At 37.6% G+C, this 15,121-nt stretch overlaps 1 protein-coding gene across 2 annotated transcripts; it reads right to left on the reverse strand.

The window, feature by feature from the left end:
• Window positions 1-693: 693 nt before the first annotated feature.
• Window positions 694-14,208, reverse strand: LOC112567861. 2 transcript variants are annotated; one of them, XM_025244722.1, is made up of 10 exons: window positions 14,026-14,208; window positions 12,767-12,966; window positions 9,353-10,626; window positions 8,741-8,855; window positions 8,224-8,325; window positions 7,269-7,380; window positions 6,246-6,358; window positions 5,704-5,923; window positions 3,520-3,578; window positions 694-3,134 (listed from the first exon to the last, which is right to left on the reverse strand). In XM_025244722.1, the coding sequence occupies exons 1-10, from the start codon at window positions 14,063-14,065 to the stop codon at window positions 3,108-3,110; spliced, it is 2,262 nt and encodes a 753-aa protein (XP_025100507.1). In that variant the 5' UTR covers window positions 14,066-14,208; the 3' UTR covers window positions 694-3,107. The 2 variants fall into 2 exon arrangements, with proteins under 2 accessions (XP_025100507.1, XP_025100508.1); XM_025244723.1 differs by lacking the exon at window positions 14,026-14,208 and adding an exon at window positions 13,877-13,948.
• Window positions 14,209-15,121: the final 913 nt, after the last annotated feature.

Consider the following 15,121-nt stretch of genomic DNA (forward strand, 5'->3'; position numbering starts at 1 on the left):
CTTTGGGTATACATTTGTGTATTGGTGGATGTGTGTGCATTTGTGAATGCTTGGCTTTTGTCTCATCTCACCATTAACCCCTCCTTTAGAAGCACCCTTGCTAAACCAGGGATGTTCTCTGTGTACTCTTATTCGAGATTTGAAAGAGTAATCTGGAAGCACTCTGGCAACCAGTAAAATTATTGCTTATTTTTTGATTAAATCATTGCAGACCTAATTACCCTTGCGTTAGTCATAATCATGATAGGAAATCCCGAGGGTTACAGCTAAGGTGAAATTAGAGGAATTTTTACAGCTTAAAAAAAAAAAACCTGGAGTAAGAGTTCTGAAGGACAGATTTCAAATGGACTAGCTGTTCACTCTGCAGCTCAAAATTTTACTGCAGGAAATTGATCAGGGCTTGCAGCTGCCACTATTCTGTTAAACTTTTGAAGTTTTGCCTACTGATTCTCACCTCTCACCCCAGACAAAGGCTGATGAACAGAAGACCCAGAAAATCAATGGGTTTTGGGAAAGAGGGCTGTAGTCTGCACTAATGACCAGGAATATTTATGGTGATAGTTGTCTACATATTATCACCTCCACTGCATCCATCTGATGAAAGCAGCAATAGGTTGTGCAGGAAACAACAGTGAAAACAGACTGACAAATCTATGAGCCACATTCATACAAATACAGCAGCTACGAATTCTCTTTTACTGCAGCATATTAGAATAACACCATGTTTTTTTATTTGAAAGAAAATCACATTATTGGTGGGATTATCTGATACAGTTGATCCAGTTATGCTCTGGAGCAAACTTTCTTTAAAAAAAAACCCACCCAAAACCCATGTCATGAAATCTTTCAGGTGGAAAAGAAATCTTCAGGTAGGTCTAACTATACAGTCTCCGAAACCAATATTCTGGAATAAGGCAACTGTACATCCAGATGCTGCATGATGTAAGTGGAATGCTCCGAAGGTTGGACCACAGCTTATATAACTTTATAACTATACCAATAAAGCAAAACTTGTCTGGCTGCCTCGTTCAATACAGGTGCACTAACACAACTGAGCTATAGTTGTGAAGACATTCATGGGTGCAAACTATATGAGAAGAGTTAAGCATTTTACATCCTTGTATAGGCAGTTCCCTAAAACTGTTTTCAAATGAGTGGGTTTAGTTGATTAAAACAAACTTCTAAGAGTGAAAAAAATTATGTTGCATTCACAAGACACAAGCTTTTGAACATTAGAAAGTTCTCACTTTGGTTTAGGAGAGAGGTCAAGACTATTTCATGTGACATCACAAATGCCCACTAACAGATTGGGCAATGGTTCATTAGCAAATGCTCAAAATTTTTGCCTTGGCTGCAGCACTCTGTGACATCAGAAATACAAACTTGAATTTAGCCACATTTCATTTACTTGAAAAAAAAAAAAAAAACACCAGAAAGTATACATTAATAATAAGACTAATAACTGCATATTCTGCTAGCAATTTTTGAGATTAATTTTATGACTTGGGTTACCCAAGGGGAAAATTGTCAAATGAATTAAGTATACAGGATTACCAAATGATAGAAGTCTCTGAATATTGCAGTTTTCAGCTCCTCAATGAGTGCATTTCTCATGTCACAAGTAGGCAATACTTCATTAGCATGTGCTCTGACCTCTCACATTGGCTGCTACCTTCAGTGACACCAGAGGTTAGAATTTAGATCAATCCACGTGAACTGTAAAATAACGCATGTCTATGACGAAATAGAGGCTTTACCAAAGTCTGTTAACCTGCGAGCAGCTTGTGTTCAGGTTTAGTTTGAGCAAGCCTTTCAAGTTTTTAGACCCTTTCTTTGCTCAGTCTTAAGTTTATGAAATAGTGATGGTGCTGGAAATTAAATTTTGTGCAGATCTGTATGTAAATAAAAAGAAACGAAAGGTTTTATGATACCTTAGCATTTACAATTATCACAAAAAAAGAAAATACTATTTCTTAAGCCAAATTGAAATGTTAGGTGTGGAGGTGGAAATAATGATAATTTACATTTGATATCAATAGCTGATAATTAGCACCCAAAATCATTTTTCACTTACTATAGTGCTTCAGAACAATGCATTATATTAAGCGAATTTAACAAACACTTAGCAGGTCAAAACAAGTAAGGTAACAACATTTGCAACCTAACCATTTGTAGGTCCTTTAGGCAAAAACATGATATGATTATTATATATTTTTTGGTATATAAAATCTGAATTTATAACCAAAGTCTGTTTCTATTGGCATTCTTACACCATTCTAGGCAAAACATTTTTACATAAGCTGATTATCCTGAAAACTAACCATTAAAAAAATTCTCATGGCATCATGGCACTTCAACTGTACACTGTTAACTGCACAGACCCCAAGGCTTTCACCAATAACTAGTCACACTTTCACCGGGTTTCTGTAATACCTTACTTATATGTAAACCTGCGTATAAAAAGAAATGTCTCAAGTAGTGCCACTAAGCTAAACATTTCTGGATTTCTCCAGGTCTCAGCAAAATTAAACAAAATAATAAAAGCATCAATTTTTTGTTCATATGAAGCAATCTTTTAAGTTTCTCTAATAAAACCCACATAAAACTTCATGAAAATCCAAACGACCAAGGCTTTTACCTGATCCTTTGTGTAATTAGTTCAAGACCAGGCATTACAAATCTGTTTTGTGGTCAAAGGGAATGAGGTATCCAGCTGACAGCAGTTTTATCCATTTATCCACTGTCTTTTCTTTTTTTTCAACTTTTCGAATTCTAATCAAATATACCCACTGATATATGTTGTGATGAAGCTGGTAAAGAGGTAAACCATAGCAAGGTAAAATATTTATAAACTGTCAGTGTTGTTTCATGTTTATACGTTGGTTTGGGCAAGTGGGGGGCAGTGTTGATGGTGAGGGTGTACTCTGGCCAAGATCACCTTCATGCCTGTCATCTGATGTTTCCTGCAGGTCATCCCACCATCTGTACTCCTCCACAATCTGTTTTTTTCACATTATGCAGGTTTTTAGCGTATTGATCCAGATTATGTGTAAGACATCCTGACAAAAGTAGACTTGGAATGCTGCCACCTTTGAAATGTTTGAGTCTCACTTCATTTTTCCAGCCTTTGCTAACTGGAAAAAAATAAGAATGTACAGTTGTAGTTGCATTATATAAACTGTTCAAAAAATGGAACACTAACTGCATTCTTTTACATCAGCTATGGATGCAAAAAACATGTAATGCAATGCTATGTGCTCACTGAAAAGATTGCCACACAGCTTCCATGTCAAGGGCTTACACAATGGAGTAATAGACACCACTGTCAATATATCAGTCAATCTTAAATACTGTACCTCAGATAATTTTGTATGAACAATGTCCTTGCTGACAATGTACTGTTGTTGCAGTACTTGGTATGCATCTGCCAGTGCATGTGTGTGATGAATAAATCACTTGTTTAAGAAAGATTTTAACGGGTTAACAGCAGTATACAAATGCTATTTTGTTGATGCTCACCAGATTTCTATTGAAATTTTTTGGTGTGTCTCCTTCATTGTTCTTTAGTTCAGTGTCTCCTGAAACAGGCCAAGAACTGAATGAACCACAAATAAACATATTGTGCACAGGCATACTTATGGAAAAGGATGTCACCAATAGCTTGTCAAATTTTTACCTAATGATGTTCACATAACTTTATACAACTCACCATATTTGACTTTTGAACAAAAAGACTGCACACAGATTTTTCACATTCTCAGTTCCTGTAGATCTTAGGTCTTGATTTTATTCCCTGTTTCAAAAAAGCCTTGGAAATATATTTCTTATTTTCCTTTAAAAGATGAGTGTGCTTCATAAAATACTGGACATGCAGTATATGCTAGCAAACAGCATTACTGCTATGGTACAGGCAAGAAGCAGATGTCATCTGCAATGAGTAGCTAAAGATTTCCCACAAATGATGAGGGACTCCAGCTGTTTCGACTATGTAGCTAAAGATTTGGTACAAGCTGTCTGTGATGTTTTTCTTGGCAAGTTCCTACCCTATTTCTCTAAACTTTTCTTCCCATACATCCCCGCTAGACAGCTCCACTGTCTGATGACGATATGCTATTCCTGTCACCAATTCAACATGTGGTCATATGATTTTTAGTCACTGTGCTGCAAAACAGTGAAACTCTCCCTTTCCACCACCAACCTACTATTGAATCCTTTACATGTGCATTAAAACACATATGTTCTCTGAGCATTAGTCCTAACAATCCATATAATGCTAGTTCATCTTCTAACCCTTTCTTTCACTTTTTTTAGTCTATTGACAAGTCTGCCTGATGGTCTTCCTCTGAAGACTCACACATCTCTCAGTTCTTACTGTTTGTTACCCATTTCCTCTTTGCATGTTCGATGTTTGTTTTTTATTACTTCTCTGCACAGTTGTTTATCCTTCTGTTTTTTGTATTACATGTCTCACTCTCGTCTTAAGTGCTGAGAGCATGCTCCTTTATGAGTGTGATGTGTGATCAAACACCATACAAATCACATTTACTAGTAAAGATTTCCTATAGATGATTAGGGACTCCTGAGATGTAAACCTCTTTGAATTGTTTAAGAGTTACTATTATGTAGCATAAAATGATTTTTCAGCAGGTTTATAGCAGAGATGAAGTGCTTGTACGCCTAGAAACCTTGATACCAAGCTCATCAAAACTCATAAAATACAAGAATTTGAAAAAAAATTGTATGGACTGCACAAAATGACATTTCTGAAAACAAAACAGTTTAAAACTATTACCTCCATAGATTATATTTTTAATGGATGTTTGTTATGCTAAAGGCAATCTGAATTACTTTTTTCTGCCACTGGCAGGAGGCATGAATAAAAGACATTCTGTGGAATTTCAAGCGGGTGTACCAGAGCGGGGCTTTTTCTATTGCTATTGACTTGTAATCAAACAGATGGTTGATTATTTTCTGTTCTGTTTGATAAGGTCTCTTTGTGGGACCATTATCATCCAACTCTTTCTCAATGTTCACAAGTCTTTTGCATCCACCACCTGCACGTGTAAAACTTTGCCTCCAAAGTTGGCAAAATCAACATGAGGCATATGAAAAAAGTAAGTTCAACTGAAAAAAATCATAACTGCTTAAAAATAATATGCGCTCATTTTTTTATACATCAAAATGATTGGGAAGATATGTTCTTCGAATTACAATACAGCTTAATCAAAAACAACTTTTTCAACGTCATTTGATGAGTAGCATATGCTATTGTTCGGTATCCATGTCTAAGCTAACAAAAAATATCGTGCAGATTTACTCAAACAGTAAAATACAGCTTAGAAGAAATACCATACCACAACCTTTATAATGATTACAAAACATGGAAAGTGAAAAAAAGCAGAAAAAGATAGTCACATGACCAGAGAAAATAAATTTGATTATTTTTGCACAGCAATAAATTAAATAATTATATCCAAGGTTATGCACTATTAAGTTTGTGATAATGTTTTGATTTAAACCATATTCAGTAATGTGATTTATGACTATCCTTGACCAGAATCGTATATAAATGCATCCAAATAACATTAAGTATTCTGTAAATCTAAGGACTAATTAATTTCATGTGTGTCCTTTCTGGTTTATTTTTGGGTTATAAATGTGTTAAAATATATCAATAAAAATCAACATTTTAAACAAACTTACCTCCACTTCTAATAAGGAGTTGGAAAAGCTGTTGCTGCAAACGTTCGTTAATGTTTTGCAAGCCTGCAGCCACATGAAGAGCAGAGTTGCCACATAGTGACTGCTGTCTGACCAGCTCCCGTGCCTCCACTGCCCCAGCTGTGTCCAGAATCAACTGCACCACTGACACATCTTTCCTGGCGACAGCCATCATCAACACAGTGTTTCCGGAGCGCCCATCCTAAACAAGAAAGAAGCTGGAGTTGCACCAGTCTAATTTCATGCCGGTGGAATCAATCTCACTACTTCCACCCAGCAGAAGCGGGTACCCCATTTATTAGGAAGGCCGCAGAAAGGGAAGGTAGAAGAGATGCCTTCTATATGTTATGCTCTAATTATGGTAAACCCCTTAAAGCTGGGTCTGTGGAACTCTTCAACAATCTTCACTCCTTAGGTTAATCAATCATACAACAGTGTTCCCACCTTGCCCCTATAAAGCCCACCTAACAAGGTTTTATATCACTTGCCGCCTCAAAATGTTTCAGAATCTGAAGCATACCAACCTTAGCTGATAAGCTGGCATCAGCCTCAATAAGGAGCTTGATTATTTTTGAGCGATCATCAACAGGATGCCCTGGCTGGTGCTTCTCCAGAGCCACCAATAGTGGTGTGTAGTCTGCACACACATTCAAATACACAAATGCTGTTATCTGCATACATAAAAAGTAACATCCATACCATAGTCTATAAACATATATAAACGGACATCACCCCCAGAGTCTGCAAACAAATGTCACATCAACACTAGTAAAAGGCTCTTTCCATGAAAAACTGGAAAAAAGATGCCACACTACTGTTCTTGTTTACAAAACATGCCATTAACATTATATTCTGACAGAATTAAGGGCTTGTATAGAAAAGGTAAAGATTACAATATTTTGATAGACAAACATCCTCCACGCTTGGAACCCAAACCATAGCAAAGAATAACTGAATCTATTAACAAATTCTCAATGTAAAATGGTATAAGTATCTTTAAGCTTTGGTAAGACTATATTTTACCCCTACTACAATAATTTTTATGGAAAAAAAAGTATATATATCTAACTCCATAAAGCTTTAGCTTCATATTTCCAAATTCAATAGAAGCCACTCCCCACCTTAAGTAATGCACATGGAGAACAAAGCAAGAGGACAATGGACAAACTGATATAAACTGGTGAACATCAATAAAAGAAAACACTGTGTAAAGACTTTTTGGGGAAAGTTCATTAGGTATTGGTAGTTCCTTTTTTATTTGAAAATGAGTTGGGTGTTCAGACAGGAAAGATTGATTTTTACAATCATAAATTAATTTTTCCTCACCTTTGATATATTGTTTATTGCGATTTTTTTTTTTTTTACAAATAATGGTAGCAACTCCAGTGCAAGGACAGCCCATTTAATAAATGTTTCAATCTCTGGAAAGCTAATAGAATCATTTCTATAAATAAGCACAAACAGAAAATAGCAACACAAAACAATGTCAAAGCACGAAAAACAAAAACACCAGAAACTCCAAGATTGTGATAGATTATTCTTCTTACTGTCAGGACTCCGAGGTGCATCAACATTAATCTTTTCACAATGCAGAAGAATGTTCACAATGTCGATGTCGCCCTTCTCCACAGCAACATGGAGTGGAGTACGTTCCATGTTCTGCAAAACGAGATAAGTTATTGTTCCAACACAAACGAAAGTAGCTGTGAAGGGCAAATATGGTAGAAAAAATGTGCTCAGCACAAGACAGCTCAGCATACAAAAGGATGAATCTATTAAATCTCTACTATTTAAAAAAAATTATGATCATATAAACTACTTGTTTTTAGGACCTTCTGATCCATCAAATATGTAAATGTTTTGTTTTTCTTTTCTTTAAGCTCAGCTGTTAAGCAGATTAATGCTCTTTCAGGATAAATGTCTGCTTTAGATTGGCACATTTTGACCATTTCTCAAAAAACAAATTTGTTTATCAAAATTTGCAGAACTGTTCTTACTATGGGTTTTACTCTTATGACGTTTTGTTCTTTTATTCAGAAATATTTTATTTCTTTTATTTTTTTATTCACACATCAGTTATCAAAAGCTTCTTTTTGAAAATCTGTTTCTAATGTAGGGCTACAGTGAAAGCTTGATACATACGTTAAAAAGTTCTAATATTAAGCCACTTGAATAAACTTGTATTATCCTAAAGTGTTAAAGATTATCTCAAATAAGGGTTATCTATAGTAATTCTGATCACTCTGATGCACCAAACTGTCACCCTAGATGGATGTTTCACTTGTTTCACAACAAAAGAATTTGAAAAACACAAGACATTTTGTTGTTAAAATTAAGCCAAAGGAAGTAATTGGTTAAGAAATGATTCAACTTATATTTACTTCCCTTGGAGCATGAACTATTTGTGAATGAAAAGAAAAATAAAATGTAACCTTTTTGCATTAGCTGACATGCTAAAATCATGTCTTAAAAACATGTACAGCAGTGGTAACATCCACTCACCATGCTTTTATTGCGGCAGTACATATTCACGTCAGCTCCGTATGTCAGCAGCAACCGAGTTAACTTGCTCTTGCCCATTTCTACTGCACTGTACAGTGGAGTCTGCAAATAGGTGTACTCAGGCACAAAAACACACACACACACACAGACAAAAATTATGAATATGTCTCTATATAACAGCTTCAAAAACACATCCTAAATCAACATTTTTGAAGCTTAGCCTTTCGGATGTAACTTGTGTTATAACCACTGATGAAATATGTGAAACCAATGTTACATACAGGCATGCGTGGACATGAATTGTTGTTATCTCACAACTGACATGGTGATGGTGGTGTTATTCAATCACTATAACAACTATAAGATCAAAAGATATCAAATAATCATGCCCATTGATTGGCTTACAGGTAAAAGTGTATTAGGAATCATGGAAGATTAGGGGTGGGGGTGAAAAAAAAAGCAGGAAGAATTTTAATGAAAACAATTGCTACCAGACCAATTTGCTAACTGACATCACCTCTGTTTCTTTATTGCATCTGTTGATAACACCCTTCAGACCGATTTTATTGTATAGAACATTCAATTTCTCTGCTGCTGCTTCATCCCTCAGTGTCACAAGATAGTGAAGATACCTGAAAAACAAGACCAAAAGGTTAAACTAAAAGTTTTGTACATGTACCATATACAGATGTAGAGCATGTGGACATGTGTTGCTGTGCATATGAATACATACAACTTGGACAGACACAAAAATTCACTGCAACCATGCATGACAGGATGAATATATCTGAGATATAAATCACAATAGTCATGGTATAAGCCTATGGTTAGACTATGACTAGGCTTGAAACACATGCAAATGGTGCTATCAACTCTGTAACTTTTCAATTAAATGCTGATTATCAATTATTTTAATACAGAGTGATGATACTAAATGAAAAAAAGAAAATGTCCACACAGACACATATATATTACAAGAAAAGAAGCTGGTTCTGATTTATGCTCACAATCTAATAGTTAATGAAGTAAGGAAAAGATGGGCAAATGCTCAGAGGACTGTGAGAGAGTATCAGAGAGTGTTGTTAGAAGACAGAGCTGCAGACCCAGAAGAAAGTGGCAGTATTCTTACGTGTCACCATATTCATCTTGCCGCCACTGTTTGTCCTCTCCAATGGCACAATTAATGATGTCCTCTTCGGTCAGAGAATCTTCTGAGCAGTCTGAGGCAGGTGACCATTGCCTGGCAGCTTCAACATCGAAGGGAGACAATGGAGCAGCAACAAATTGCCTGGCAGCTTCAAGATCGAAGGGAGACAATGGAGCAGCAACAAATTGCCTGGCAGCTTCAAGATCGAAGGGAGACAATGGAGCAGCAACACTTTCAGAGGAGGTCTGAGAAGGTGAGGTCAGAGAAGACGCCATGGTCTGTGATAACTGCACAGAGTGTGTGCTGCCCTCGGATGACACTGAAGGGCTTCGGAAAGCATCATGCATCACTGGGTCTGCGCTGTTAATTACCGATGGGTCTTTACTGTTAACTATAGAAGCTGAAGTATGAGGGTAAAATGAAATGAAAGGGCTAGGCTGACGTGGTGGATCTGGGGACAAAGTTCTGTGATCGGGACTGACAGGTGTTGGTGGCAGTGTGTATAAGTCAGGAGATACTGGTGATGCATATGAGCTTCCAGGACTTGCCACTGTCGCCCACGGTGATGAGGGGAGGGAAGGAAACCTTGTCCCGTTCTCCTGTCTCTCTCCAAGGCTGGTAGTGTGGTTGTTGTTATTCACCCCTGCAGTTGATGGTCCTTGAAGCATTGATAGCATTGCAAAATCTGGAGGCCCACACACATCAACAGATCCTGATGGCGGAGAGGGCAAGCTTAAAAGATACTCTTCAATCATTTTAATTCTTATATATTTATTGGATGGAGGAAAAGACAACACACCATCTTCTGTAACAGTTCCTGGTGGTCTCTTCTCCGATTCTTCTTCCTGCAATGAAAATGCACTGCTGCTGCTGCTGCTGGCCACAGATGAAACAGATACTGTGCGAGAAAAGGAGGAGTGCCTACTACTACTTTGGAAACTAGCATTTTGAGACTTCCCATCGTTGGGTGGAAAACACAGTGGACTCAGGTGACCTGAAGGGTAGCTGGGTGGGTTAAGCGGCATAAACTTTTCACTGCCACCTGGGTGACTAGCATATGCCTCTGAAAGGGGGCTTGAATAACAGACATTCTGTGGCACTCCAAGTGAGTGGTTGTTTCCAATTGTTATTGAGTTGTCACGTAATGAATGGTTGGCTCTTTTCTGATAAGGTCTCTTTGTGGGACCGTCAACAGCATCCAAACCTTTTCCATTGTTTATAGGTCTTTTATATCCCCCACCTTTCTCATCTAGCTCCTGCAGCAAATAAAGAAATGTGTGAACATCCAGTAGTAAATTCTTAAAGTGTTAAAGAATTTTCATGCATTGGAAAAATATCTTGCTTTAGCACCATTTCCATAACATTTTAAGTTGTCAATGGTTCATATGTGCAATATGGAGTTTTCATTTGTGAGTGTGTGTGTGATGTCAGCGAAAGAGAACGAGTATTACATTTTTTTTACATGCCTAACCACATCAAATTCTATGTCTGTATTAATGATGCTTAGCCTGGTAATGTGAAACACAAACAGCATGGCCACAGGATGGGAAGCACGATACTTTTCTGGTGATATTGGTAGACTGCTACACATGGTGATCAATTCAAAAAGAACGCTTTGTTAGTATTTGTGGCAGCTAGTTTCAAGTTGAATTTCCAGTGTGTGCCAAAGTACGCAGTGACTAAATGACTACGTTACCACTGTTTGTTGCTGCTTCCACTACTGACAAATGCAAACTAGCATCACCCAGCCATGTATAAGCACAATGATGCTTAATAAACACTTGGAGCCAATCATGAGAAGGCAGCAAATGGTCTGCTCTCATGTATGCTGTGTGAACAGCAGTGGGGTATTAATAATAATAAACATATGATTTTTATAGCGCATGATCACGCTCACCAAGGAACATACTTTCAAAAGTTAAGACAAGAAGAAGATATAGACAACACGGAAAGGATGGAATAAAGTGTGCAATAACTGCACAGTAAAACAACTGTGCAATAAAGACAAACATAGGACACCTAAAGAGGGATCAGGGAACAAACAGTAAGGATGGTGAGTAGTATAAATCTGCAGAAAAAAAGATGAGCTGGCTGATTACTCAACAGGTAATAATCACAGCTTTTGACAACTAATCAACAGACGAAAAAAGTGAAGGAAAAGGTTAGATAATTATTTTGTTGATTGGCTGATTGTTGAGTAATGCTCATGGAACAGTGTTCTTACTGCATGTTTCAAGGATTTGATAGTGGCGAACATGGAAGGGAAGAGATTTCCACTGTACAGTACACTAAAAAGTCATATGGCAATATGTTGTTGTTGTTCTGGTTACAGGGATAGTGAGGGTATGTTTATCAGACAACATTCAGGCTTGTCTGGCTGGGATGTAGGGAAAGAGAAACAGGGCACAGAAATAGCAAACATTAAAACAAAATGCCAACGTTAAAACAAATGTTAAATAGTCAATCCAGCCAAACAATGTTTTATGGCATATCTCATAAAGGCAAAGGTTCTAAGTGTTCTGTTTTTTTTGCATTTTTAAAAATATAAAATCTGATTTCATGTCTTTATGTCTAGTCATACAGGCTGTATGGTGCTGAGCTGTCGAATATTTTAATCAGAACTCTCTTCTTTTTGGCGGGAAGGGGAGAGAGAAATGGGTGGGTTAGACTTTTCTGCTTTATCTCAAGTGTCTGCTTTCCTTGAAGCTCCATCTGACAAATTAACAGACCGTATTTATGTACTTTAATAGGCTTAAAATCATTTTAATTAATTTACATTAATCAATTAGCCCTTCACAACCTTCTAGTGAGTCAGGCACACCCATTCAAGAATTTGGTCAGCTAGGAAAAGTGCAATGAACCAAACTGGTATCTATTATTAAAATGATCTTCTTTGGGCCAGTGTCATTTAAATGAAGGAATCCTGACTGAATGTTTTACATAAGATGACCAGACATCCCGCTTTATGCGGGACAGTCCCACTTTTGACCTCGTGTCCCGCCTGCTCATCGGGCGAGACGTCCAATGTCCCACTTTCTGGCTTTTTGGCAAGTCCATCAAATGTCCAGGTTGTCTTTAAAAATCTGAATACCGTATGCTGATTCGCATCCGGCAAAGTCAGAGGAAAGTACCCCCACAGCGCCTCCCCCCCCACTTTTTTCGGCGTTCTTTGACGGTGACGACACCATCATCGGCACGTGTCCCGCTTTCGCCCCCGAAACGTCTGGTCACTTTATTTTACAGCATTTGATTGCCATAACCTTCATCGTTGTCTTTATTACTATGTTAATACTAACCTTCACCTTTTGGTGTTTATTACTGTCAACACTGACCTTTGCCATTATTTCCCTCTCAAATGTTATCACATAATCTGACAAACAGCATCACTTAACTCACCTTGTCGGTAACCTGCAGCTGATGAATTTCATTAGTAATCTTGTCCAAAATGTCTTCCAATGGGTATTTTTGAAAATGAGGCTGATGATCTCCGATACTTTCACAAGCTGTAATGAGATCATAGCAATTGTAGCCATCTTCCTGTACATCTGTGTCGAGTAGTGGACTGTGGTGCATTTTTTTCTTCAAGCATAAGGAATCTAAGATATAAAAACAAAAGTGTACATTAACAAAAACACTTGCTACGGTTAATGCATTATTGTAATTACTCTATTATTCAAAACTGCAATTATTTTAAGTTTACAAAATTTCTAAAAAAAAAAACCTTCCCCCCAAAAAAAACCGAAGCATGCCAGAGTTGTACAGAACAGCCTATATGTAATGCAAATATTTAACTCTGTGTGTGTGGTTTTTTTTATTTGGTACAGAAGAAAAGTTGAAAGTGTAATATATTTTCTATTGAATTTTATCACTTACTTATGTTTAATATGTCAAACTAATTATTCATGACTTAAAATGGAAGTAAAAAGTGTTTTCACTAAATATTAAGTCATATTCAATTTATTTTTTGTATCTTAGGGTTGTCAAATAAATATACATGCATTTTTAAATAACACATTTATGATCGTTCAAACTAAATGCACTTCATGAAACTCCCATTTTGGAATGAATGATGAAAATAGAAAAAAAATTGCTGCTGTACCCCACACGTAAGTGATGGACTACCTAGAATAGAGCTTAGTCACAACCAACTGTCTGAAGGGTCAACCAAACAATCGCAGTGTACGTGTTGAAACACCGGTCGGTCCATTCTACTAAAAATCACTTTTTTGTTTCCTGAGTTTGATTAATAACACAAGACAACTGATAAAAAACATTTAAAAACTAAACATACAACATTTTAAGTTTGGTATAATCGTGGGAACACTACTACTTATATTATTAGGAGCGTAACGACGGACGTCAACAAGTGAACAAGATGGCGAGGCTTCATTCCCGAACCCAAAAATAACCTTACATCTGATCGCGAAAAACGACAAAAACAAAAATAATGTGGCATACAGATCTTATATTGGTTGAGCTGTAGCAATATAAATTTGTTATTCTTACCTACATTCCTCTGAGCAGTTAATTATGACTGAAAAGCAGTTACGAATCGTTGACCTACATTTCAGTCTTGCTAAACTCTATGGAAGTGACGTCGTGTCCTCAATGTTGTGTACGCTTGAAACACTTATATTGAAAAAAATAACACTTACCATGTTCTTGCTGAATAAAAGATAATGTGGAAACTGCCATTTTGGGGCGAGTTACATCGCCCGTCTGTCCAGGATTTCAGCCGGACTCCCTACATTCGACAGTAATCCTTGCCGGGTGCAGTGAGCTGTAACCAAGCTTGGAAATTTTAGGGGATTCCCCGCGGCGCCCAGTAGCAAATATACCAACTGCGCATGCGCATCAAGGGAAGTGCTTTGATTGGAGCTCTGTGGCCAGCATCCCGGATGTCATCAAACCATGACTGTCGTCTCGCCTGGGCGCCATTTCTTTTAATAAAAATATCCGAAGAAAGAATACCAAAGCATTACGGAGAGAAGTTGTTTAAGCATGCGCTGTACTATTCCCAAGCCTGTGGAGAAGTGAGACGGGCCAGGGGCGGGGCAGTGGGCTGGGGATCGAGGAGGTGTTGTCAGCGCTGAGGTGTTTTCGTTACGCTGAATTGATGCCGCTGTTGTGTCAAAAGGCCTTGGGCGCCGATTATGGGGTCATCTAGAAGAATGTTGATGCATCGGGGAATGGTTTATCATAGCATGGTTTATCTGCCACAAGGGTGACCTGCACATGTCGGGATTAACAGTGTAAAGGAAGGGGTGGGGCCCCGCCAGCCTGGCCTTGCAGACTTAAGGGATGTTGAAACTGTTCATTTTTGTTTTTAATATTTACTCCCTACTCTCACGGTCTCACCAAACATACAACTGCAGAGTAATACCTTGTGAATAAAGCAGCTACCGAGATATTAATAATATTGGGATTTATTTAACACGTCATTTCCCCACACGGAGACGAACTTTGAACAAGGGCAGTAGTGATGAATGACAGCGAAGGGCATCACAATCAGGCATGCAATCATTCCACTATACATGCACAGTGAACATAGAAACATGAAGGAACACAGTGTGAAGAAAGTAATAATAAATACAAAATTTGTCAAGTGCATACTTGATCACACTCCTAAGGAGTATGCTTTTAGCGCTTATGAACAAAACATGGACAGCATGCGAGGGAGAAGTAACAGTGTAAACCGATTACAGTGGATATTTCCGAAAGAGATTTTAAGAGGTTTTAAATCCATATAGC

This window comes from Pomacea canaliculata, linkage group LG7, assembly GCF_003073045.1.
Source record: "Pomacea canaliculata isolate SZHN2017 linkage group LG7, ASM307304v1, whole genome shotgun sequence".
Lineage (NCBI taxonomy): Eukaryota > Metazoa > Mollusca > Gastropoda > Architaenioglossa > Ampullariidae > Pomacea > Pomacea canaliculata.